Source organism: Ceratotherium simum, chromosome 9 (assembly GCF_057802395.1).
Source record: "Ceratotherium simum simum isolate JZ-2026a chromosome 9, ASM5780239v1, whole genome shotgun sequence".
NCBI lineage: Eukaryota > Metazoa > Chordata > Mammalia > Perissodactyla > Rhinocerotidae > Ceratotherium > Ceratotherium simum.
The window spans coordinates 80,601,789-80,629,579 of NC_141908.1; the positions used below are offsets into that span (position 1 = coordinate 80,601,789).

Below are 27,791 nucleotides of genomic sequence, written 5' to 3' on the forward strand. Positions count from 1 at the left end.
AGTCTCCATACTGGAAATGTGTAGTCAATTATGAAAATTATTTTTGAATAGCCAATTTGCATATCCCTAATTGTATTCATTTCTTTTGAAAGACTGAACGTGGAATTTATGATGTTTTGATTGGTTACTCCTGTACTTGTGTTATTAATACTATTGCTAACAAGGTTCCCCTATGAATGGGGCCTTGAGTGCCTTTCCTGAATAAATGTTTGAATCGTAAATAGGTTTGTTTTATTTAATGAATGAAAAACATCTGAAGATTTACTGGCAGTGTTCAGGTTTGCACACACTGCACTCTGTTGGGTGAGCAGCAGCATCCCTACGCTGCCTGCTGCGCTCAGTTCGGACTCTTACACATCCAGAGGAGAAGCGGTTGAAGCTCCTGTCTGGCGGTGCCGTCTGCTGGCCAAAAATGCGGTGTCAGTGGGGCTACCCTCACTGTACAGCAGTGTTTGCACAGTTACGTGAATATGTTGTTATATTTTGCCCTTATTTTCTGAAAAATGACTTGGAAATGGACAATTAAATGTTTTTTATATTAATGACAAGAAGTATAAGTCTCATGAAATAAAATTGAGATGAAAATGAGAATAATCATGTTAAAAGTGCTGGGGTTTAGTCTCATCGGACTTGTCATTCATTGGACTCAAAACTAGTCAACGTAGAGTCAGTCATGAAGGAAAAGAACACAAAGGCATGTGTAAAAATGAGATATCTATGTGTACAAGATAAACACAAATTGTGTGTAAGCATACACATTTATCTGTTGATTATGATTGTATCTAAAAGGACAGATGTAATTATGGATTTTAGCTGGACTGGAGTCTCAGGCCTGGAGTGTCCTCTTCCACCGTGTAAGTCTACTGTTCAACTTCTGCATATTCAACTCTTATTTGGGGAACACTCTTAAAAGAAAGAGATACTGGAGTCCTTTTAGGCGTGTTAGAAAAGGCAGTGAGGAGAGGAGGCAGGATTTCATTCCTTCAAGAGCGGCGGCCCCAATTGGCTTTCTATTTCAGGAGCAAACAAACCAACCATTAATTATTTCCTGGCCGTGGTGCTTTAAGACATAATATTGAATTAAGAGTTGTGGTACAGGAAGATTAAAGTTCGAAGTTTTCAGAGGCCATTTTCTTTAAAACAAAACAAAGATCACAGTCGGCTAGATACAGTGTCTGTGTGATATGTGTGTCCTTCAAATTAATTAGTGTTGTTGGGTTTATTTGTAGCTGGTTGCTGTGTTTGACGAACAAGAACCACTCCACAAGACTGAGAGCCCCAGCGGAAACCCTGCCGGTCGGCAGAGCCCAGATGCTTTTGAGACGGAAGTGGCTGCCCAGTTGGCTGCGTTTAAACCAATTGGTGGGGAAATTGAAGTAACCCCTTCTGCTCTGAAATTAGGTATGTGTATTTTTAGTGCTATGTTTCCACCTGGTTGAAATATATCATCTTGCCGACTGTGAGTTGCTTCTACTTCATGACTTATCTCGTTAGTATCTTTCTTTAAAAAAAATCTGGTTTGTCTTTTCTCTAAATTATTTTTTTACATAGCTCTTTGCAGCTGCTGATGTTAGGCAAGTGGCTGCAGTATTTTCTTGAATTGCAGGTGAATCTGCATTGGGTGCCCTTGAAGTATCATGGGGAGGAGCTGGACTGGAGGTGATGAGGTTCGTCTGTAGCCTATGAGGATCACTTAAAAAAAAAAGTCCCTGAAAAAAGTCATTTGGAAACAGCTAAGGGTTATCAAGGCATCCAGACTGGAAATAAAGGTCACTTTCTGTTTCAGCCACCTTCTTTTTCCCCCCAAACTATATATCTCAGAGTTTGGAGGAAACATTTTGAAGTTAGTTTCTTACGTTTGTCCTACTGATTCATTCAAATAAGAACAACTTACCCAGTGAGTTTGCTCACAATTCTTTTTTGTTACATTTGTTTTGAAGGTGTTGGTAGAAAGAGAAAATAAACATTCTTCTAACGTCTCAGTGAATTTTCGACTCCAAGAGAAGTAATATGTTAGCTTTTGGTGCTACTTGGTAGAGATAAGTTTAGGTCGGTTTAGCAGCGTGAAGATTTTGAAAATCCACTAATATTTTGGTACCTTAAACAATGTTTTATTCCTGTCGTACGTATGCATGCACTTTGAGACAGCTCTAGGCGCCTGTTGTAGGTTAGTTCTCAAGCCAGAAGAACAGAGGCTTTTTCTGCTTTGCAAAGGGAATCGTATTCTTTTTAAAGCAAAGCATACTCTTAAAATTGTAAAAATTGTACCTAGTACTAGTTTTTTCCATTTGAAACAAAATGTATACTGTAAAGTTTATTTTATATACCACCATACTGAATATCCGTATTTTGTACTAATTTTATAGAAAGCATCCACAGTGCCCCTCTTATATTAAACCAAGTGGAAATTAACGCCCTGTAGTCTTCATGGTTTTCCTCTATGTTTGGAAACCAAGCCAGGGAAGCAGGCTGTTGGACCGCAGGAGGTGGAGGGCTTCGTGGCAGCTTCTCTTCACCTGGAGCGAGGTTTGTGGCTTCAGCAACCTCACAGCCCTGTCGTTGATTTGCATAATGGATGCCTTTTTATCCATTATGCAAATAGTATGGGAGGAAAATTAGGCAATAAGGGAAGACGCAAGGAGAAAATTGCTCTTGCTTGTTTTACTTTTCTATTTAGAAGCAAGCCCTGTGGTCTTCAGAAGGCTGAACCTCAGAACCCCTGTGCCTGGGAACTCATGTCCAGCTTTCTCTTTTGAGCTTTATCAGGGAAAAAAGGTGGTTTTTCCTCAGCTTTTTCACAGTTTCTTTTGTTGAACCATCTGAGCAATATAATGTTGAATGCAGGAAGAACAGTAAGCAGAGGTTCACCTTCTTTAGAAGTGAACTTTCTACTTCAATTCTGATACTTGGTAAGACAGAGATAGACAGTCCTATGTATCAAATGGTGACCACACGCCAGGCACTGAGCTCAAGGCCATGCACCGAGTGCTCTAAATCCTTTACTCACAGCTACTCATTTGAGCCTCGTACTTCTCTGATTCCCCTGACTTAAGAGATGAGGAGAAAGGAACAGAGAGGTTACGTAATTTATCCAAAATCACATAGCTACTAGGTGGCAAAGCCAGGATTTGAACGCTTGCTGGCTCCATATCAGGAACAATTTTTCTGTGCTGCCTCTCACATGCTTTTTGTGCAAGAGTAAATTGATATATTTTTCCTGAGATTTACTTCGGGAATATACGTCAAAACCCTGAAAAGGCTTGACTCCTTGGCTTCAAGTCCCGTTTCACCAGTACTGTAGATTAAAGGATGAGAGGAGCTGACTTCACTATGAGGTGGTCAACGTGGCCTTCCAGCCAGTCAGCCTGAAACCATGCCACCATCTCTAGTCCCACCGTCCCCGCTTTTTCCAGCCTTAGTGTCCGTGCAAGCCAGAGCCTTATCATCAATCAGACTGTCGCAGGGCCCCAGACTGACTTCTCTCTTTACAATCCCTGCTTCTGCCGGGTCTGCTGTTCTAAATCACAATCTGATTAGAGAACTCCCCTGACTAACAGCTTCCAGTGGCTTCCTATTGCGTGGAGAACCATGTCCAAACTCGTTGGCAAGCATTGTGGATGCTTCCTTGGAATTAGCTGGCGGAGTTTGGGCAGGGCTGAATGGTGAAAAGTCTTTCCTGTCTACTCTCATGCTGCCATCAGATTGAGTACTTTTCATTTCTCGAACTTGAAAAGCAAAGAAAAAACATATTTATTGAGTTTCTCAGATAGAGGAATTAAAGAAGGAGGCAGCACACCCAACTTTGGTTTCCATCCACTCTGTTTCCTGTTTTTGCCCTCAGGGGTGGTCAAGGTTGGACGTGGTAATCTCAGGATGGAGGAGTACGCTTGGCTGCAGAGGCAATTTCCATGGCCTTCCAGAGGTAGAGGTAGTTAGAGGAGGAGAAGCATCTGTGTTCCAGCGATTCATCACAACAGGTGCATCTAAATGCCAGATGCCGAGCCCAACTCTTCATCTCTGCTCCCCACTCGGTTCCCAGAGCCCGTGGGAACTGGCTTTCCTTCCCACGGGGCTGGTTCGCCCAGGCTGGTCTGGCAGACGCAGGGCTTTTTCTCTCTGGTTTTCTCATTCTTGGGACCCACTCAAGAGGATGGGAAATTTAATCATTATCATCTCACATGCTTATCTCACTTAAGGAGACACAACTCAACAAATATTAGGAATCAAGACATTTTTATAATTAGATCATATTAATCACCAAACATTTATGTTTTGCTGATATCTGAAACAAAAATATATTCAATGTTTGGTATAATTTTTATACCTTCTTCCAACAAAAGGTAATCGTCAATCATATTCTGTTAAAAACCAACGACAACGTTCCCCACATACAGACAGATGGTTTGGTTCCTCCTGTTCTTTTTCCATCTTCCAGGATGAAAGACTTGTGTACAGAATATACAGAAAGTTCACAGTCACGGGCTCTTCCTGATCTGGCTCCTTTCTCTCTGCCCACCTTTATTGCCGGCCACTCTTCTGCAGTCACTTTAACCTGTAGCCACTGTGAACCATTCCCATACGCCAGATTTGCTCCTTTCTTCCATCCTCTATGCCTTTGCAAGTGGGGTCCCATCACCTGGCTCACTTCTTTGCCTCTCTCCTACTTGGTGAACTTGTAGGCACTTTTGAAGCTCGAGCTCAGATATGACCTTGTTTGTGAAGCCTTGTTCAGATCTTCAAGATAATTCAGTAGGTGGACAATAAATATATTTCTTAATTCTTCATGCAACAATGAAAGGTTGCAAAGATGAATCTAAGAAATCTGCTGCTGACCTAAAGGGGTTCATAGTCTTGTACCTGGTAAGCTAATGGGGTATATATTTTTAATTTGTAAGAGGCGTTTTAGATCAAGTGAGCAGCCAGATAATTCCAACTTCATTCATCTAAATTATTTCCTACCATTTATTTTCTAATGGATTTTCTAAGGTGATGCTAAATGACTAAGTCCTGACTCAGCCTCAGCTGGCAAATCATCCTAACACTTTAAGATTCTATGTTTCTGAAATTTGCCAGTGCTTTTTACTGTGTAGCCTGGAGATGCTAACCTAAGCTTCTGTTTAAAAGAACAAACACCAGGTGGACTAGCAAGAGTCCATTTGGACTTTAAATCGCCTGGTTCAAGAATTTTCCAAGACTTCTTTATGGAACCCTGTATATGGTACTTCTTAACATGCTTTGGGATTTTAACAAATATTTGATTTTTGTTAATTAATAAATAACATTTATTCAGCACTTAAGTTCTAGATGCTATTCTAATTCATTCATGTCACTTTCTGTGCAAATAGGATTGGTTACGCTTGTAGGGAACACAGGAATGCAGAAAGCTGTTGAGTAGGCAACAGAGAACCCGAATGCCTTTTGGAAGTCCTACAGCAAAGAAACTCACCTCCACGCAAAAGAATTGTTAGTACCCTTTCAAACAACTTTTGTGAAATGCTGCTCTGGAACTGCTGGTCTAGACATTTCCATAGAATTTCATAATTAGCAATTTTCTAGACAATTGGCATTGTTTTTAAAATGAGCAAAGAAAAGCTTAGAGAGACTCACTGTGTGCTCTGGCGTCAAAGTACTAGTTGGTTAAGGAACTAGAATTGGAACCTACATCTCTTGGCTTCTACTTCATTCTTGGCTCTTTCGACTGCATGACATTTTTTGGATTAATTGTAGATTTCAATTATCCATGTCTTTTAATACTATATGTGATAAAATAGCACCTCATATCCTTTTGGAATTGAGATAGAGTGTAAATTAATAAATAGATACTATGAATAGCTGTAAATCAAAAGCTAATAAGGGAATAAAGACCAGAAAATTAAGATGAAGAAAATTTCTTTTAAATCTTTCTGTAAGTTTCGTAGATGAATTTGTTCCTGTCACCTCCTCCCATGTGTGTGTGCAGACACGTGTGCACATGCATGTGTGGGTGTTTAGGGGGAAATTGCACCGAAACCAATGTGCTAATAGGATCCCTGGGTGATTTTTTTCTGTACTGTGGATGTTGTTGTAGTCTTTTTGACATTTCGAGTATCCGTGTGTAGGGCCTCCTGTAAATAAGACAAATTAGTGAGGATAATTATTTTGAAGTTTGAAGAGTAAGTCCTTTAGCCTTCCTCCCACTCATCCCTATGCTGCCTTTATGATCACTTCTGCTGTTCCCCAAAAGACCTCAGGAGGCCATAACCCAAGGTTCACCCAATCCTTGTCCCCTGAGAACCAATGATATGGAGCTGGCCCCAGACCCTACAGTATGTTATCTAGCTATGTGCCCAGACGAGTCATTTAACCTCTATCAGAACCACATTTTTCAAACAAAAAATAAATTGGGACACATTACATATTCCACAGAAGTGAATATTCTGAACTGAGACCATGCAGGTCACTTCCTGACGTGTCACCACCATATCTCCTTGGGCACAGTTTTCTCGTCTATAAAATAAGCCTTTCTTGCTCTAATGGGCTGTGAATGTCCTGGGAGAATTTCATTATACCAAGTGGAATTTGAATCCGACTCCATGCCCCTGTCAGTTTCCCTCCCATGGCCCCAGTTAATTAGCAATTTTATTTTGGAACTTTTGATAATTTTTCTCAGTACATCTTGACTGAAATTTTCTAATTTGGGTTCAAGCTTCCATGAGAAAATACTTCTTTAGTTATAATTATTTTAGCAATGTAATTTAAACAGTGTATCAGGATAAATAGTACTTTAAACTTGGTTGTTGCACTCTTGTGATCCGTATCACCCAGATGTACAGCAACCTGATTAGGGTTTGGAGGTGAAGTGGTGTCAGCTTTGTTCCCTCTTGTGTGTGAAACTTGGAAGATGAGCTCCTTTCTATTTGAAAGGGAGTCTTGTTTTTGAGACTCGAAAGCTGCAAGGTGCCTCAGATGCTTTATTGTTTCCATGTGTGTTTGTGCTTCTTCAGACCTGAAATGGAAATTGTGATTGTATGTTTGCTATAATATAATTATTTTCCAAACACTGAGTTCTCCTCTCTTTATTTTCAGTAGTTCTCAGAAAATATTGTGTAGCCATAGATTAGGGTTGGAAATTGTGACCGTTTTCTATCTGATTTTGACTAATTTACTACATAAGGGAAACATATGGGAACATTTGTCTGAATTTTTAAAGAAACCAAATCCCTTTATGGCACTGATCTTCAGGAAAAAATAAAGAAAGGGGAAGTTGATTCCTTTAATTAGGCTGCAGTGTGTAAGTAGCTGCTGTGCCCATAATGGGAGTTTAAGTATTGGCATCTGATCCTAGACAAACACGCTCACACCACACACACAGCAGAACTAACGCTGGGGCTGGCTCGGGCCTCTGCTGGAGCCTTTGAATTCTGACTACAAAGCGCACGAGCACATGAGGACTCCCGGTTGCTGGAGGCGCTCTGCTGTGGGCTGTGAAACCCAGCGTTGGAATTACCAGGGAACTGTGGTCATTTGCTTGGATGAATCCATAAGTCATGATTTGGTCATTGCGTTTCATCCTATTTGTTTCCTGTTGGGGCTGATTATTCAAAAGTTAACAGCTATCGAATAGCTTTTCTTTCGTTCCTTTTTTCTTCCCTGCGAGCCTGGTATTTTTCTCCCATGCAGGCCTAGATGAATGATGTTGTAATTAGCTATGGTAACCTTGCTGGCTACCATCAATCAGCCATAGCCGTGTAGTCAACAAAGTGTGTGCTGCTTTCTGTGATGACGGGAACTCCATCAAGATGAAGGAGACCACAGCCTCCCTACCCCATTTCTGGCACCATTCTTCTTTTGCTATTGTCATTTTGGTTTTTATTTTAGTTTGTTTTCGGAGTACGTGAAAAGTTGCTTAGAGGGGAAAGGTCAGGTTATACACTGAATATTAGAAAAAAATTTAATACTCTGGAAAAGGGCCTGAAGTACTTGGTTAAATGAAAGACTAAAATCAATACTTGAGGACAGGCAACTCCTATCCAATGTTAAAAGGTAATTACCACACAGGAGTAATTGTTGTTTGTGTCGGTGAAGGATGATGTGAATGATGGTTCAGATGTGAACTTTCCACTGCACCTGGTGTTCCCTCCTGAGTGCAGATGAATGGTCGATACACACATACTTCATAGACAGGCAATCAGCTCATAATATTCTGTAAGAAGAACATGAGGAGTTTGCTTAAAAATATTCTATATTCTTATAAATGTTTTTAAATGAGATGATATTTGTTAAAATGTAGAATGTTAAGCAGGAAAAATAAACAAAAAATTATCATCATCCTAACAGAACTACAATTTCCATTCTGTTTTTATCCAGTTCGTCTTTGTATTTTAGTCTTAATTCAATTTTCTTTTTTACTACCTGCTTTGGTTCTCCTTTTGTCTCTTTCCTTTAATCTTGTGTACTACGTCTAATGACTGAATTTAGTACCTAAACTGGTACTAAGTTGATTGTACTCTAATAAAAAATTATTAAAGGGAATTTGCATTTAGCCATTTACCCAAAAATGTAAGATAGTATTTAAAAACCAAGCTTTCATTCTTGTTCTTTTCCAGCTGTGTTTTCTAAGTTGATTGTATGATCTCAGAAAAAACACGAAGTTCACCATCTCCCCTTTGGCCTCTTGCCGATGCTGGACCCACACTGAGACAGAGCCTGTAGATCCTCTCATAAACGGATGGAATGAAAGGTCACCCTCCCACTGCTAACTCAATATTAGACCCCTGGGCTTTCAAGCCTCTCTTGCAGATTGCTTTTAATAGTAAGTCCACTGAAGCCATGTTTGCAGAGGCCTAGTCCCTGAGTAGTGAAAATATTTTCAGCCATGCTGTCATATTCAGCTCCTTGTAGTTCCCTGGACCACTGATAAAATGATTTGCAGTTTGTCCTTTTAATAAAAGAAAGGGAAGAACATCCCCCCCCTCCCCGACACACACACGCAGCCCTATAGTCTCTCCTTCCTCCCTCCCTCACCCACCATTACAGCCCCATTTTCCTTTCTTGTAACCAGTCCCCAGCTCTCTCTTTTGTTCAGATACTCTGAGACAGCCAAACAGGGCCAGGCAGGATGGCCTCCCATTCCCTAACCACTGGTGCTGCTCCTCAGAGCCTAGTAGGGTTTCACGTGTCTATTAGAAGATGCTTTCAAATTACTTACCTGTATTAAAAATTTCTTAACAACATGACTCAGATTTTTATACATATAAATCTTTCTGGCCATAAAATAGATTACATGTCTCATAAATTTCTAATCACACCTAAACAAATTATTTATAATAACCATGCTGATTTTCTTTTGCAGTTTGAAATTCAGAAATCTTGCTAACAACTTAATATATGGTAAAGTCTCTTTTGCACTAACAACTTAAATATAGGGGTGAGCCTGTGGGATGGTTTTCTGTGTGTGTGTGTGTGTGTGTGTGTGTGTGTGTGTATGTTTGTGTGCACACGCACATGATTTTTTTTTCTTTCTGCCCAGATGGGCAGGGGAAAAATCCACTAATTTAATTATTTACAGAAGATCCATCTTAAGGACAAGTCACTCAGAGTTGGACATGCTTTTATGACTGGCTCAGGATTTTCTCATCTGCTTTATCTGATAAAGCCATATGATGAATTATGTCCCAATATGCACACATTTGGTTATTTCCTTGCTCTATACCAAATTTGAAATTTTACTAAGATCTTGATTTGGCCCCATGAAAGTAAGAAATACTGAAGCAGCTTGATTGGTTCTTTCTCACATCCCAAGGTGATAAGGGAAGATGACAGCCTTTGCATAGCAACTGCCATAAGAAAATATCTCTCTCTCTTGTGTTTACCCTTTTTTTTAATGTTTACCAGATAAAAGAAGACAGCCTCCCAGATATCCCAACCACACCCTGTCAATTTATTATGGAAACAATGCATCCATCATATGGTTCACAGAAAATGGGGCTCATTCTGTTTATTCGTGGGCTTAATGGAAAAATCTTTATAGCCATCAGAAAATACAGGTAACCCTCTAAAAATACCGGAAAAATTCTCATTACTGTTCTGTATAAATATGAGACTCTGTTAAACTCCTCAGACTCCTTTACAGATGGAAGAAATTTGGGGCTTTATGTTTTGAGGTTTTTTTCCTGTGTGTAAAATTAAAGTAAAGGAAATTGTGTGGTACATCTTGCTAATTCTCTCTTTGTTTATGTGGAAGGCTTGGCTATGATTACTTAATGTGTGATCAAGGAAAATAAGTGAGCAGGCTTTTTGCCTTACCAGAACCTATTTAAAATCATAACACTTGGATTTGGTATTTTAAGATAATATTGACTAAAAGAAGCCATTACTTCAATATCCATATTTCTTGAAACTGTCGATAAGAATGGTGTTTCTATATCCTTTTGCCCATTTGTTCTGAAAAATGGCATGGATAACAGCGAGCTGCATGGCTTCATGTCATCTGGTTCTGCATAATTGTGAGGATCAGTTAAACGCCCCTTGTGTTTTTAAAACAAGTAGACGTTCTACCCCAGAGATCTGGAAGCATGTGGCAAACTTCTTATTGTAGTCACAGTTCAGGAATAATGTCCTTTGACCTCACAACTTTAGTTTGGTATTACAGTTAACTGCCCTTATGGCAGAGAGTTCATCATTTGCACAACTAACATCTGTTCTTTGTAGATGATTGGGCTTAAGAATGTAACTGTGGAAATCGAGGTAGCTGAGGTCAGTGCCAGGGAAGATGGTAGCGCGCCTGTCAGTGACTTCAGTTAATCAATACTTATTTATTGCTGGTGAATAGATGAAAAGTCTTCTGCTAGGTTACCAGAGGAATATACAATAACATGTCAGGAACTCAGTCCCAAGCAGCTTGCAATCTACTGATTTAAAATAAATTACTGAGTGAATCTCTTAACTTGGTTAGGTTTTCGTTTTTATAATTTACAACTATTATAATAATACAAAGCAGACAATTACAAAACCATATAGTTGAAAAGGATCTTACCAAGTGAGTAAATTTAGATGTGTGCAGAAACTTCATGTGTGTGCCATTAGTCACGTGCGATGTCTCTCCATAGCTTTGAGTCTTTGGTTGATGGAGAGGTTCATGGAAATAATAAAACTTCAAGATTGTAGTCTATCTGTGATTCTACAGTTTTTGTTGATTCTATTTGGGGCAGTGTTAGTTTTATCTCCTATATTAGGTGATAAGAAATAACTAGGATCCCAAGTCTTTCCACTACCACCAACAATGTCCTGTGCTGCACAAGCGAGGTCTCCAGGGACTTAATGGGATGATGAATGAATATTTATCCCTCCCTTCCTCCCTCCCTCCTTCCATCCCTCCATCCTTCTCCCTAAAGATACTCCAGTCAAGTGCACTCTTAATTCAAGGAAGTAAAGTTGGAGACCAGACTTCTACCTTGGTGATTTTGCAGATACATTGTTCAGAAGAATTAGTTGTGCCTAAACAGGAGGTAGATGTCAACTCACTCCTTGCTTCTTTTTCACTGAGTACCACCTAAATTACTAACTGAACTCTCAGGGTGGTCTTTTCTTCTGAAGACCTAAAGGCTATAGCTCAGCCTAATTTATTTACATGATACAAAGATGTTTAAGAAAGTCCCATTTGCAGTCCCTCTCTTCTTCCTTCTCAAAACACCATTCTCCATCTCAGCACCCAAACTGTCTAAACATGAGTGTCCTATACATGAACTCCTCTACATTGTGGGCTGTATTGAGGAGGAACATCTCGACCATCTTGGAAGAATTTCTTTAGAGAAGTTTAGAGTATGAGTTTTGCATTTTTTCTCCTTTTCAGACCAATCATCACCTTCTTCAAAAACTTACTCAAAAATTAATTTTCTTTAAAAGACCTTTGTTGACTGCCTTATTGCCCTGTTTTTTTAAATAACGTTTAGCATTTGTTTGCTAGTTATCCCAAACTTGAAAACATTCTGTCTTAACAAGGTGAAAGATGACATGAGGTTAGGCAAAATTCTTTTCTATAATTCATATCTTCTTAAAAATTGGTTATTTTCTCAGTACCCAAAATATACCTGACTTCATTTCATCTCTAATACCTTAATGAAGCAAGTAGACAATGCATTATTTCCAAAGGAAACAAAGGCTGGAGAAGGATATAAATTATATAATATTACATATTTCCTTTCAGCAGGATGGTGTAGAAATTAAGAGCACAAGCCATGGAGTGAGACTGCGTGGGCAAATGTGGCCCTGCCCTTTACAAGCTGGGTGATTGTAGACAAGTATTTAACCTCGCTGTGTCACAGTTTCCTCATCTGTAAAATGGGTTATATTAGTAATGACCTAATTGGGTTGTTGTGAGCATCAGATACGTTCATATGCATGTAAATATAAAACACTGACAATGGTGCCTGCCATGTAATAGGTGGTAAATAGCTACTAGTCACTATTATTATTTTCATCAATATATTTATTATTGATCATTTGGAAAAAAATTATAAAATCTCCTTGTGCTTATGTAATTGATATTTTGATCTGGTCTTTTGTTCTCCCTTTTTCCCATTTTCAACTTTCAACCCATGACGCCATATTCTCTCTTTTTCATAAATGTAGATTCTGGTCATCTTATACTCTCTCCTAAGCCATAAAATTAAATTTTTGTTTTTCCTTTCTATAGGCTTACAAGATAAATGGTAAAATGGTTTATTGAAGCCAAAACAATAGCCAGGGACATTAATCAGAATAGTATAATTCCTGCAAAGTTTTCAAATAATACCTTTGTGCTTTTTTTTTTTTTTTTTTTTAGAGAGATTTGTAGATGGGTAATTGCTTTCTTTTTATCTTTACTTAACTCAAGTATTTACTTTCATGTCTTCACCCTGATTTGGCATATGGCTCATAAGAATATTCTCTTACAGTGATAAGTGCGTGCTGTTCCTGTTTCATAATACCTTTATACAAAGGAATAAGAATTTATTTTTAATGTTGTTCCATTCACCCAACTGACGTAGAATCCTTTCTGCATCAGGTGCCAACTGGAAACAGGTGGTGTGCTCAAAGGTGTGATCGAAGGGAATTTTATGACAGGATTATTTATGAAAGTGAGGCACCCAAATTCTGAAAAGACTGGAGAGCCGTTACCAGCCCAGGCCTGAAAGGGGCAAGGGGGGAAAATTCTTACTAATCTGATGAGAGCGGCAGATGTGGGAGACAGGCCCTTAGAGGATCAGAACCTGTGACCTAAGGTTGTTGAGCGCTGCCACTTTCAAAGCTGGAGCTGGCAGAGAGGGAGCAGAGCAGGGGACAAACATCCTAATATCCCCCTCTTTCTACTGTCTGATTTCTGCTGGTCTTTCCTGAAGGCCAAACCCAACAGGTAGCCAGAGGGGGACTGGCCTGAGTAATGCCCTGAGTTACCAAGTGGAAGTCAGCCTCCTGGGGCCAGAATAGGGCTTAGAAGAATGAGGTGTGGCTCTGGATAGCAGCCTTGAGATCAACCAGTACAAATACCTAGGCAGTGTCTCCGAGGTGAGTTTTTTATTTATAAGGTGCTGGTACCGATCAATAAGGCTTTAAGATTAACAGCTGACTATCTATATCTGTTTGGCATGGAACTTATCTATTGAAATATAGAAATCATTAAAATACAGTTTTTCCCTCAAGGTGTTCACAATTCAGTGCAGTGGTTCTTGGTATTTTTTTTTTTTAAATGGAGATATAGCATGCATGGCGTCTATATACACAAGACACTGACACGGATGACGCACCTCTGTGTAATATTCCTGTTCTGGTGACTATAATTCCACCACCTTTCTAACTCAATCAGGCTAACACATCAGCTTTTGGTCCACAAAAAGTGGATCAAGTACACTTCTTTTGTGTCTTCTCCTTCCCAAACTTGCATAGAAATGACAATTGTAATTAAAAATGTAGTGGGGGTAGATTAATAAAAACACTGGAAATGGTAGAAGAGGAAAATGGAAAGTGAATAGGGTCCAATTAACAAATGACTCAGACTTCAGGATGCCCTAGAGTAAACCCTTCCTCCGGTTGGCGTTGGCAGGTGGCCTGGGTGGAGGGGCCTGCCTGCCTGCTTCCTGTGCGTGCTTGTGAAAGTGAGACCTGTCAGCAGACACGCTTTATCATGTCACCCACCTGATTCAGGAAAGACTCAAGTGTTGGCAAGAAACACTGAGGCTCCCTGTTATTCTTAAGCAACTGAGTACTTCATTCAGAAGTAGGAATAGACAGCTGCTACATTTAAGGGAACAACAACTCAGAAGATGACACTAAGATGGAATTGACAAGACAGTCTTGGAGAGGAACAGAACAGCTGGAGGAGCTACCTTACCAGGTGTTGAGATTTATGAAGTTATAGTAACTGATTCACGGTGATTTTGGCACAAGGACAGATGAATGGCATAGGATAGAAATTTCCAGCAACAGACCGCCACTGATATAGTCATTTGTTTTATGTCAGATTTGACATCACTATGCAGTGGGGAAGGGATGATGCTGAGTCAACTTCATTTCTATATAGGAAAAAAAATAACAATCTTAATTCCTACCTCACCTTTACAAAAATCAGTGCTAGACAGATTATAGATCTAAATAGAAAAGAAGAGCAAAAAAAATATATATGGAAGACAACACATGGGAATATGTGTATAACTTTGGAGTTAGGCTTATTTTTAAAACAGGACATAAAAAGTCCTAGCCATAGGAAAAAATTTGATAAATTGGATTATGTTAAATAACTTCTGTTCATTAAAAAAGCTCTGGATTCTGAGAAGACATTTGTAATACATGTGTAATATATATATCTGACAAAGGACCATGCCCAGGGTATCTAAAGAACTCCCTGAAATAAGAGAAAAGCAGACGACTCAATAGAAAAATAGGGAAGAACTCTAAACGCACTTCATAAAATGATGATTAAATGGCCAGTAAATACATAAAAGGGTGTTCAACTTCATTAATCTTCATAGAAAGGCACATTAAAACCACATTACAAATTTGACAACAAAATATAGTATTGGTTTATAGCCACAAATATAAAGAAAGTATATATGTGTCCGTACTGGTATAAATAAATGATTGATTGAATAAATAAATCAAGGAGGGGGGCAGGAAGAGGAACAAATCTTCCCTACGGAAGAGTTCCAAATAATATATGTAGATACTCTCGCCCCCTTGAGTGTGGGATGGGCTGGGTGACTCACTTCCAAAGAATAGGATATGGAAAAAGTAAGACATGTACAGTGGTGAAGCCTGGCCAAGGCTCCCTGGACCAACTGATCAGGATTACCATCACTAGGGAGAAGTCAGCTGACACCATGTTCCTGGATATAATGAGATGAGCAGAGCATTTCACCTCAGTGGTGTTCTTCCCCCAAATCTATAACCCCAGGCTAATCATGAGAAAAACACCAGACAAACCCAAATTGAGGGCATTCTACAAAACACCTCACCAGTTCTCTTCACAGCTGCCAAGGTCGTGAACAACAAGGGAAGACCGAGGAACTGGCTCAGACACGAGGAGACCTCATGACTAGATACAATGTGGTGTCCTGAACACCTGGAACAGAAAAGGACATTAGCGGGAAGACTGGTGAAACCCAGATGAAGTCTGAGGCATAGTTAATAGTAATGTACCAGTGTTAACTTAGCAGTTGTGACATACATACGACAGTCATGTGAGATGTTAAAGTAGGAGGAACTGGATACTCTGTACTATGATCGCAACTTTTTATAAATTTAAAATCCAAAATAAAAAGTTGGTTTAAAAAAATCTTGTTTAATGCAAGACCACTACTAATCCATCAGAATTTACTAAAATGAAAAAGACAATACCAGGTGTTGGTGAGGCTGTGGAGTAACTAGAACTCTCATACACTGCTAATGCCAGGTTAAATTGGTTCAACATTTTTGGAAAACTGTTTGCAGTATCCAGTAAAGTTGAACCTACACATCCCCTATGATCTACCATTCCAGTCCTAGTCAAACTAGGTAATTCTCAGCAGAAAGGAGCATGTATATTCACCAAAGGACATCACAGCATCACTATTCCTATTAGTCCCAAACTGAAAACAAATCAGATGATAAAATGGTAAATAAATTGTAGTGTATGCATACAGTGGAATACTTTACAACAATGAGATTGTACTAACTGTTGCAACAACAAAAACCCTCACAAAATGGAATGTGTAGGGATGTTAATATCCTTGTCTTCCATAGTGGGCTGGTGAGAGAGACAGGCTGAACCATCTGGGTCAAGCAAGTATAGTTACTAAAAAAATGGGAATTTAAAATTCATTCATTCATTTAACTAGTATTTATTGGCCACTTGACTGTATGCCAGGAGCTTTTGTAGGTGCTGGGAATGTAACAGTAAACAACAACAAAATACAGAAGCTTCCTGCTCTCATGTAGTTGACGTATGACTGGGAGGGGACAATAATAGGCATAATAAATGAGTTATTTATGTAGTATGTTAGAAGTGATGGGGTTTTGGGAGAACACTAAAGCAGAGTCGGGAGAATGGGGGTGTCTGGTGGTGAGAACGGGAGTCTGGTGGTAACAGAGTGGCATTTAAGCAAAAACTCAAAGGTGATGAGGAAGTAAGAGTGGTGTAGATTGGTTAGAGGAGAGAGGAAGGGAATTGTAAATGAGGAAAATTCCTCATGCTTCATAGCAAGTAATCGACTGCTGCTGCTTAAAGTTGGAAAAGGCAAGAAGTTATATGCAGTTAGCCACCAAAAATGTCAAAAATACACGTGTTATAAAACAGTAACCTCTGGGAAGTTGAGCCTGATAGTGCAAGGGAGAAAAGAGAATTCTATTTTTGTTTCCTGTCTGCATGGTTTTGAATTATTGTGATGTTATGAATTGTTTTTAAAATAACATTTTAAACGAGGGGGCACATTAGGACACAAGTAGTAGGCACGAAATGTGAAGGACTTATTAGAGAACCTTGAAACCACTCTGTATTTTTAAAAGATAAATCATTTGCAAATTTGAATACTTCTTGTTGATAAGGAACTGCTTGCGACGTACCTTCAGCTGCTTGGAGGAACTGCTCTCTCTCTTCTCCAACCCGCAGACGAAGCTAGGAACTCAGGAGCAGGTGTGACCTGGCCAGCTCTGAGCACAGCCGCACAGTACCCCCAGTCCACCCCAAGTTCAGCAACGTGGTTCATGTAGATAATGTATAACAATTCAGTATTAAACAAACTGTGTATTTACCCAGGGCTTAAATCGGTATAGACCTCAAAAGGAGTTAGTCATTGTAGCTAATGAAAATTAATCTGTCTTAGAAACTGTAATATACTCTGTAGAGCTTGTCTTTTTGTTTGATTTTACTTGAGGGGAGAATTTCAAATTGCATATGTCTGAAAGGATAAAGGATGTAGTTATCTAAATCTAGAACAACTAAGAATACTTCCCCTCAGGTATACAAATAACTGGATACGCTGTCTCATTTTGCTTGGGTTCTCTGAATAATCGCCTCCATTTTCCACCTGATTTGGAGTAACTAGACATAGCTCGAGGATTTCCAGGAGGTTGTTACTTGAGTTTTCACAGCACAGTGACTTGAAGCTGAAAGGGTTGGCACTGAGAGATGCTGCTGGGGCAGTGCCGTTGTGGTTGTCCAACTGGTTGTCGGGTCTGATGATTTTTAGACATAATGTAAGAATTTCCTTCTTTGGTAGGTTTATTCTGAAATTATATTGGTGTTATTAAATCTTGAGCAAATATATTTGCTAATTCTGTACTGTGGTCCTAACCAACTGTGTGTGTATTGTGGGTTGAAACTCACGAAGTTTCAGACTGAGACTTTGGCAAAGAATGCATCAAAAAATGCGCACGTGTGTGTGCATGCATGTGCGCATGTGTGTTGCATGGCTAGAGGGAAAAAGGAGGATGGGAGAGGAGAGAGTTCTCTTTAAGGAAAGTAAAATCAGAGATGAAATCTGATATTAGAATGTAGTTGATAATTTAGGGGAGCTAATTCAGCATGTGTGGAGAAAATGTTCAGGTGTTTTATTACCTGTAAAGCACCTAAATCAAAATTACTAAAAAAAACTTTTTGGAAATCTGAGAATATTTTCATTGTATTTACAGTGTAATGACCAAATTAGCAAAAGAATTAATAAAAGGTACACTTCTTTTTAAAAGATCTTGACTTGCATTATTTGACAAGTACTATTCTTTGTTAAAATGTATTAATAATAGTCAAGGTTTTTCGATCTTTTCATTAGTCAGTTGAGAATAATTAAAACAGTTTTCACACATGTTTGGACGTATAAATGCTGCTACTTAATTGCTGAAATTCTTGACATTTCATGTTGAGGATAGAGTGGAATTAAAATTGGGTAACACTGGGGAAAGATTTGGCAAAATGATTTCATGGAGTTTCAAATTTAGATACAGTCATAGCCAGGGCCCCTAGGAGAGGTAGAAGTCCCCTGTTCCTATTTAGTATGAATAACATTAATATTAAAGATAAATGTGTGTAACAGATAAGCCAACAAATGATGTTATTGGATGTGTGATTTGTCAGTGTTTCTGGGAAGTGTTTAATTCAGTAGCAGGAAATGGAGTGGGCCTGGAATTTGGAGGAGGGGCTTTCTCCTCTTTGAGGACGCAGATGTTGTGGTTAGAAAGAGAAGGGTCATTTCTGTTTGCAAATGTAGGACTGTAATCCCCCTTTCTACCCACTTACACACTCAGATATGGATTGAATGGTGTAGATCCATAAACTGAGAGCCCTGTGTAACTCCTGAGCTTAATTAAGTCTGGCGGAAACAATGTGAAGGGGGCGTGGACTAACCACTGGGGGAAAGAATTTCTCCCCTCTTTGCTCCACCACAGAGGACTTCATGGTGTCTTACTTCACCAAGTGTCCGAGCAGCAATCCTACACAGCTTCAACACCAACACAATTTTCTCTTCCACATTTGGCACAGCTAATAATGGTTGTAGGCATTGCCTTGGAATCAGTGGTAATATTTTAGGCTACCACGTGAAGAACTCTGACTTAGTCTCCCTCCCTCCTTCCCTTCTCTCCCTTTCTTTCTTTCAAGCCTTCCTTTCTCTTCTTTCTCTCTGCCTTGTTTCCATCCATCCTCCTTCGTTCCCTCCTCTCCCTTCTTTCCTCCCTCTTGCCATCTCTCTCGACTTTCCTTTCTTTGGCAATTATTCATTAAAGCCCATATAGCAAAGTTAGTTGACTCCTAATGCTCATCTTTCTGAGGAATGATAATCTACCTGAACTTGGACAACAAGTCCACATGCTTAAGTGGTTGAGTGGACACTATTGCTATCAGAAGAGAAAATTTCTTGTATCGGAAGGAAAGGTTTCACAATTGATTGAAATAGAACGTGTGATGTCATTGAGCTCAAGGGAGCATGTTAAATTCACTAAGATTTTGTAGGAAAACGAAGAGGAGGAAATTTCACAATGCTCGCATTCTTGCCATGCACCACAGACAATGAACATGGCTGGAGTTTGACTAAATGGACAGAGGGTCTTGCTTAAACTGCACTAAGCATCTACCACCCTGTCTTACATCAGTAATAGGGCCTTTCTCATGCCAATGCAGTTAAATAGAAGAAGCCACTTGAAGGAAGTGGAAACAAGTGACGGAGCCTCCTGTACCAAGCTGGCTTCATTTGAGGGGAAGATCTGCGAAGAGTTTGGGAGGTGTACACCCAACATACAAAGGACGTGAGGAGGGGAAGCAGCTGGATTGCATTAAAAAGGGCATAACTGGACCCATGTGCTAGAGACCTCCATGGATGTGGCAGATCTGCTGCATCTTTTGCTGACTTTGATAGTGGCTTCTGTTATCAAATCAAATGTTACTGGATTCCTTTGCTTCACTAAGCCCTGTCAGGAGCCGTTGCTGACTGAGAGGAAACCTCAGAGGCTGCAGGTATCTAAAACCTTTAAATATAAAATATATATAAAGATAAATAAAATACATAAATCTTTAAAACATGTCCATGAAGCTATGAAGTGTTATGGATAGCACAAATCAGCCCTAAGCTGTGATTTATTTCAGCATTGGCAATTATTAATTTGTAATAATCATTGCTTTCTCTAATATAAATCATGATAACCTTTCTTTGAGCTCTTAAATCTGGTTTTGTAATACATCAAACTAAATGTGAAGGCTAGTATGAAACCCCCCCGAATGGCAACATTTCTTCTTTGTGGGTCTCAGATAGCTATTTCTGAGTAAGAGGAAATCATCCAGCAATTAGTTTTTACCTTTAGCAAATTTATATTTCTAAAGTACGCAATTAATATTATTGTGTATTCTTATTAGCATTCTGAAGTGGTTTTTAGACTTCATAGGTGAGGATTGCTCAAAGTTTCTCAGTCTGTTCTGTAGAGTTTAAAACATCTCTTTGGCAAATATTCCTAATATGATAGCAGCTAGAAGAAGAATTGTTATTAGAGTGACCTTTTGGTGGATAATTTGACAGACATTTGATGGACAGCATCCTCCTCTCTCTCTGCCAACCTTTTACTTCTTGCTGTAAAATGCAGGAGCAAAATTTTAACTCAAGTGGTAAGATTCTCAACAGTTGTTTGTTGCATATCTCCCTCAGTGCAGTTCCTCAAAATTTGAAATCTCTCTCTCTTTTCAAGGTATTTTTCATTACCTGGAGAAAATGTGTCCTTTGGGGAGGAATTCTAAAACAATAGTACAGGTGCTGAATCAAATTTCCCAGGTGTGTAAGGGACTCTTTTTAAGGTTGCTAAATAGTACCAGTTTGGTGAATTAAATGGCACTCTAGTGTCCTATTATAAGAGTTAATGCAACTGCCAAAGGTGCTTTTCCTTACGACAAGAGAATAGCTTTCACTTTGAAGAAATAGAGACTATGCAATACCCAGTTAAAATATCTAAAAAGAAAAAATAAAGGCACTTACTAGTAAAATGAAAGCTGTTAATTTGCAAATAAATGTGTTTTTAAGATGTGGCCCTGGAGCGACATATAAATTGAAAAGACTAATATTTTCTCTGGGAATAAAATCATTTTGGAAGATGTTTTCTCTTGAATTCTGAGAGTATCGCCAGAATGGAATGTTTTTTGATTGATGAAATATGTGCTTTGATCAAGAGTATTTCCTATAGTATTATCTTTGTCAAAGACAAGCTTTTCTGCAGTTTTGGGGCACACATTATAAAGGTGGCACCTACTTGTTCATGCATTTGTCTTTCCCTCTTTCTAGAAGGTGTGTTATGTGAACTCTGGGACGTTGTACGTTTTATTCACTGTTGTATCTTTAACCCCTGGGACAATGCCTGGTGTGTAGTGATCAGTCGATAAATATTCACTGAATGAATGCACGAACAAATGGAATAAACAAATTAACCTCTAAATATATTTTCGTCTTTTTTTTTTTTTAGTATTTTTTTTTCAGTGTCTTAAGACTAAGGTATTTTCATTCAGTCTTTTCAAGTTGGAATCTTAATCCTATTTCACTGCTTTCCATTCAACAAGAATGTTCAACATGTGCCAAAAAAAGAAACATTATCTATGATCCCCATACAGGGAAGTGGTTTCATTCCATTAGCTTCTTTCTGGGGAGTTCATGAATTTGTCTCTGTGTTAATCCAGCTGACAAGCAGAATCCAGAAATTGACATTTAAAAGGCTGGAAAGAAGAGGGATTGTTAAGGTGGAAAGGAAAACCATGGTTAGGGAAAGTGGTTGTTAGGACAATATCTGATTTAAAAAAAATAAGCGAGTCAGAGAGAGAAGTAACACCTATAGTCCAGTGAGGGTCATCCTCTCACAGAAGGAGGAAGAGGATATGCAGGGGGGTCTCTGGAGAAGTTCCACAGACAGACAGACTGATCAAGAGGGACAGAGGACACAGAAAGCTCTGGTCAAGCAAGAGAAGACATGACATTAGCACTTCAGGCACGATAAGCCGTGCCACACTCCTAGCTGAAGTTTGGCATTTTGGGTATATTGAAATACCACATGGAGAATAAATGGTGCCTGCATGCTCTCAAGAAATAAATTTGTGAACTAAATAACTATACATGACAGAAAAAGGGAAGAACTGTGTTCAAGAATTCCGGATTCGGAGGTTGTTCCTCATATCACACTCCTGAACTTACTTAGTTCTCGCCCAACCTCCTTAAAATAGGTCAAGAGAAAAGAGAAATCAGATAAATTCACGGGAAATGGTGCACCCACATTATAGGAAGATGGTTAAAAGGAGTGGGGTCTACTGCCTGACACATACACCAAAAGAAGATTTTATTTTGAAACCAAATTACCTGATAATGGTTAACAGCTGAATTAATGTTTGTACATGTATGATCTTTTGGTGATGCTGTGAAATAAACAGCATAAAATGTTATTCCATTTTACTACATACAAAGAAATTATGGCTGGAAGAGGTCATGAAAGAAGTCCCTGTACCAGAAGCTAGGTCTCTTGACTCTTCATCTGAGGCTGGTTCTCCTGCCAACTTTAATCACCTGTCATGTACCTTGCTCTGCGGATGTGGTTCAAGCATAAGTGGGACCAGTGGGTGAAGGTGCAGGGAGACAGAGGCAGATTCAATATAAGAAATAACTTTTTAACTGTTATGTCTATCCACTAGCAGAAAGAATAGGCTTCCACAAAAGGGGATTAATTCATCTATTTGTTCATTTATTCATCGAGGACTATTTATCAGGTACCATCTATATTCCAGACACTGGGTTACACAGTAGACTTAAAGCGATGGGCAAGATAGCAGTGGTCTTTGCTGTCACCACACATATAGCCTATTACAGGAAAACCAACAAAAAGTAAGAGCAGTAAAGGATTTGCGTGTAATGAGAAGGTGAATACAGGCTATTGTGGAAACTCTGCACAGGTTCCCTCAACCTAAGAAAAGAGCTGGGGAAGGGAGATTCCGGGAAGGTTTCTCAGAGGAAGTGAGGCATTGACCAGGCTAGTGAAAGTGGAAAGAATATTCCAGACAAAGTAAATAGTATTGTATGTTCAAGGAAATGAAAAATCTCAAGTGTCACTGCCATAAGGAATGAAAGATGTGGGGAGAACTATGGCTAGAGATGACTGGAAACTAGGAGGAGGCCAGGTCTGGAAGAGCCTAGATAGCAAGGTAAGGAGTCCAGATATTTTCCTGGGAGCCATTGAAGGGCCCTTTGTTTATCCAGTCCTGAAAAGATACGAGACTTTTCTAAACTGTGTGTTAAATATGAAGACCCGCAATGCAATGAGCACCCATAGAGCTAGCACCTGGTTTGAAAAAATGGACATTACTATTATCTTTAAAGTCCCCTGTGTAACCCTTGCCAATCCCATCTATTTCACTTTTATCTCAAATAATCATCCCTTTGCTTTTCTTTATAACTTGACCATATGTTTTTATATCCCTAAGGATTATATTGTTTAGTTTTATGAGATTTTTAACTTCATAAATGGAATTATACTGTAAAAATTCATCTACAACTTGCTTTTTTATTTTTAATACTTCATTCCTGATACACATCCATGTACCTGATCCATTCAGTTTCACTGTTGTATAGTTTTCCAGTTTTCTTTTAACAGACTTTTGTGTTATTTCCAGGTTTTCACGTGGAACATGACTATAAACCTTCTTTTCCATGTACTCTAATGAGCATGTGTCAGAGTTTCATCTAGGAAATATAGCTAGGAATAAATTGTTCATTCATAGGGTATGCCACTTTTCAGATATATTAGATAACAAATTATTTCACACAGCAATTTTACCAATTTTTTTTTCTCTACCCCTGAGTGTAAAAGAATTCCAGTTGTTCCACATGGTCAGCAAAACTCAGAATTGACCAATTTTTAAATTTTGCCAATTTTTTGAGTATGAAATATTTCATTGTGGTTGAGCTTAAGCATATTTTAATATAATTGTTGACCATTCACATTTACTCTTCTGCGATATTCCTGTTCAAGACTTTTGTCCATTTTTCTACTGGGTTTTTACTTTTTCTTATTGAATTATAGGAATTCCTTTACAAATTCAGAACACTAATCATTTGTAGATAACATATAAGTTACAAATATCTTCTCTCACTTGATGATTTGACTTTTCGTTCCCGTATGTCTTTTGATGGACAGGTACTCTTGATTTTAATAGTCAAATTCATCAATCTTTTTTTTTTATTGGATAATTTGTATCTTATTTAAGAAGTCTGTCCCTACTCAAAGGTCGTAGAGAAATTCTTCCACTTTATGTAAAAGATTTATAATTCTATTTAAAATTTTAATTTACCTGGCATAAATTTCCTTGCATATGGTGTGAAATAGGGGTAAAATTTTCCCCCCATACAGGTGATCAGTTGTCAGACACCATTTATTATAAAGTCTGTGTTTTCCCCAATGGTCCGTACAGCTAGTTTTGTCAAAATTCTAATTGCTTTATATTTCTGTTGTCTGCTTCTGGGTGCTCTAAGCTATTTCATTTGTCATTCTATCTCTTCCTATCCTAATACTGTGCATGCTTAATTACTATACCTTTATAATATTCCATGGTATCTGTTAGGGCAGTTCTCCCATGTTGTTCATTTTCTTCAGAAATGGCTAGACTATTCTTGGACCTTTGTTCTTCCACTTAAATTTTAGAATTTGCCTGTTGAGTTTCAAGAACCAAAACCTATTGCATTTTGTTTGAGACTGAATTGAATCCATTGATCAGTTTGGGGAGAAATGACATTCTAACAATACTGAATCTTCATATCAACGATCATGCTATATCTCCATGTATTTACATATTCTTTACTGCCCTTCAGTAAATGTGGGTGATGGCTTTGTAAAGTTGTCGTGCCTCTTTGGATTTATTTCTAAATAGCTGATATTTTTTATGTCATTACAAAGAATATTATTAAAATGTTTTGTTCCTGTTTGTTGCTGGAATATAGAATTCAATTGAATTTTTTTTTAAGCCAGAAAATTTCCTATAGACTTTTGTGAACTCTTACAGTTTACCTAGAGTTTCTTTCAGCGGTTTCACACAAACAATCATATCATCTATGAGAAATGACTGTTTTATTTCTTCCTTTCTAATTCTTTTATTTCTTCGTTAATCCTTTCTTGCATTACTATGCTAAGATCTCCACTGTTGAACAGAAGTAGTGATAGCAGATGATTTTATTCATAATCTTAATAAAAATTTGCTCAACTTTACACTCTTGATTGTGATTTTGCTGTACATTTATATAGTTTTTATTTGACGTTTGTATATTTATATATTTTATATAATTTATATTTGTGTATATAAACATATCTGTATCATTATAACATTTATATTAATAAACATGTATTTATATTACTTAATAATTTAATTTTTGTTTTATATATGTATATGTGTGTATATATATACATATACATACGTGTGTGTATACACATACATACGCACATATCATAATCGAGGGTGAAAAGTAGTTGAGTAAATTCTTATTTTCTTATTACGATTATGAATAAGATCACCCACTATCACCACTTCTGTTTACCATTGTACTGGAGATCTTAACCTGGTAAGGTAAGAAAGACAAGGGTAAGGATTAGAGAATAAATTGAAGAATTTTTTTCAGGTTAAGAAAGTTTCCTTTAATTCTTGGTTCACTAAAAGATTTTGGCATGAATGATGTTAAATTTACTGAACATTTTTTCCATAGCCATGGAGGTAATTAAATGTTTTTCTCCTTTAATCTATTAATATGGTGAATTGTATTAATTGATTTTTCAATTTTAAATCAAATTTGCCTTCCTGTGGTAACTTCAAATTGGGGATAAAGTGTTATTTTTTTTATACATTGCTGGGCTCAGTTTGCTAATATTTTCATTAGGACTTTTGTACCTATGTTCTTGAGTGAGATTGTCCTATAATTTCCATTCTTGAACTGTAACTAGTTTAGTTGGAAATTTTTGATCAGGGGTCGAGGTGTGCTTGGTTTTGAGGTTTAGCTCTGATGTGGAGCATAATTGGAAGTAGAAAGAGTATAGTCATGCTTCACACACAGACAGATATCTCATTCAAGGATGGATGTGGTACAGGGAATTCTTGGCTACCGGATGGTCTATGAGCTTCTTTCCAACCTTAAAATATGATGGCTCCATGGTTCACTATCTTTGCTGTCTTCGTGTACCTCATTGCAGGAAAAGTTCTGAGGAAGGTAGGAGATGGAAGGAAAGGCTGATGTGGCCCTGTTCAGTGGAACTACGGTTCAAACTATGTCACTGTCAGAAGAATAATTTTTTAAAACATTTACTTAGAATTTCCATGGTTTCCTACTTTCTGAAATTAATTCATGAAACATTTTCTACCAGTCTTAGTAACTTGCTATAGAATGTGCAAAGAAACTGTTTAAAATTGAGTTTTGAACTTGGAACGTGTTCTTCTTCAGTTTCACCTGATAATCATCACAAGCGCACCCAATCCTTTCTATCCACTGGAGATGAGAACGTTTTCCCTGTGATGTTTAAACTTAATTCCGGAGTCCCAATCCCACCGATCACCATTCTCCTTTCCCCTATACATTAAAGTGGTCTCCTTAATTGCTGTAATATTCACAAGGAGACCACTGGAACTGGAGTGCTCTCAGGTGAAGAATAGTGCTGTAGGTGATAAAGATAAAGTGGTGTTGAGAACTACCCAATTTACTTCAGTGAATTCAATCTTTCTTAGAAGGCAAGCGGTGCATGATACATTTACCTGAAGCTTTAGAGTGATAAGGAGAATGTTTGGCATGCATTCAGGACCACAGAAACTTTAAAGATTTATCTCAAGAGAATATGTTCAGAAAAATAGTCTATTTCCTTATAGGATACAGGGCAATATACATTTCAAGTTCTTTCCATCTGGGAGTTTGCAGAATTGGTATCAGTGAGAAATATAAGCACTACTAAAGTCAAAGAATGCATTTCTCTTTCTCCTTTTGCCTTCACAGAAAAACTGTGTGTCTATGGGGGTAAATCGGGAAGGCAACTGTGCTCTACTACTGAAATGTTTACTGAAACATTGTCATCTAAATCACTGGCTGGCCGGAGCAGATGCCACATGCTGGAGAAGTTCTGGACGGTACAATATTAGCAATAACCCCTTTCCTGTCTTAATGGGACCAGTGCTACACAACTTGACTTGCTATGTTAGGCTTGTTAAATTATGTTTTCAGTGCAGCCATGGCCTTGTGTTTTATGCCGAGTGAGCCTGATCAGGTGTCACATATAAAAGCTGTTGTGATATTTATTGAGTGCCTGTAGTGGTCTGGGGACTAGATAAGGTTTCCACTGGTAGCTCATGTTAGAGAAGTAACTTTCCCTTCTTTGTTCCGGTTTTTATTAGATTTCCCTAAAATTCCCTGTTTGTTATATTTTATACCTTATATGCCTGACTATATGGCACAGTCAAATATAAGGTGACCCCCGTTTTCCCAATGGGGCTATGAAAACTTGTAAGGAAATAGGTAAAATAGCCATATGTCTACTTAAGTTTAATTTATTAACTTAATTAAACATGCATTTTTATAATCACATATGTAAAATTTATTAGTGATATTAATACCTAACTATGATAGGAACTTTTTTTTGTATTTTATACTGGTTTCCTGAACATATAGGATCCTTACTACTACCTAAATTGAGAGACTGAACTTCTTGATCTGTGCATGATACTGTCACTAGAAATGTTATCCTAAGTTATCCTTTGCACAACATTAGGGATGTTCAGGTTTTTTGTTTTGTTTTGTTTTGTTTTTTGGTCCTATAGGTATAAGTGTGTGATT

General features: G+C 38.2%; 1 protein-coding gene across 1 annotated transcript in view; it reads left to right on the forward strand.

Annotated features, from left to right (window-relative positions):
• The window catches only part of PARD3B (par-3 family cell polarity regulator beta), a 929,552-nt gene that overhangs the window by 359,701 nt on the left and 542,060 nt on the right, over nt 1-27,791 (forward strand). Inside the window, exon 3 of the mRNA XM_004426826.3 lies at nt 1,230-1,401. Coding sequence (XP_004426883.2) covers nt 1,230-1,401 — 172 coding nt within the window. The remainder of the gene's footprint in view (nt 1-1,229; nt 1,402-27,791) is intronic.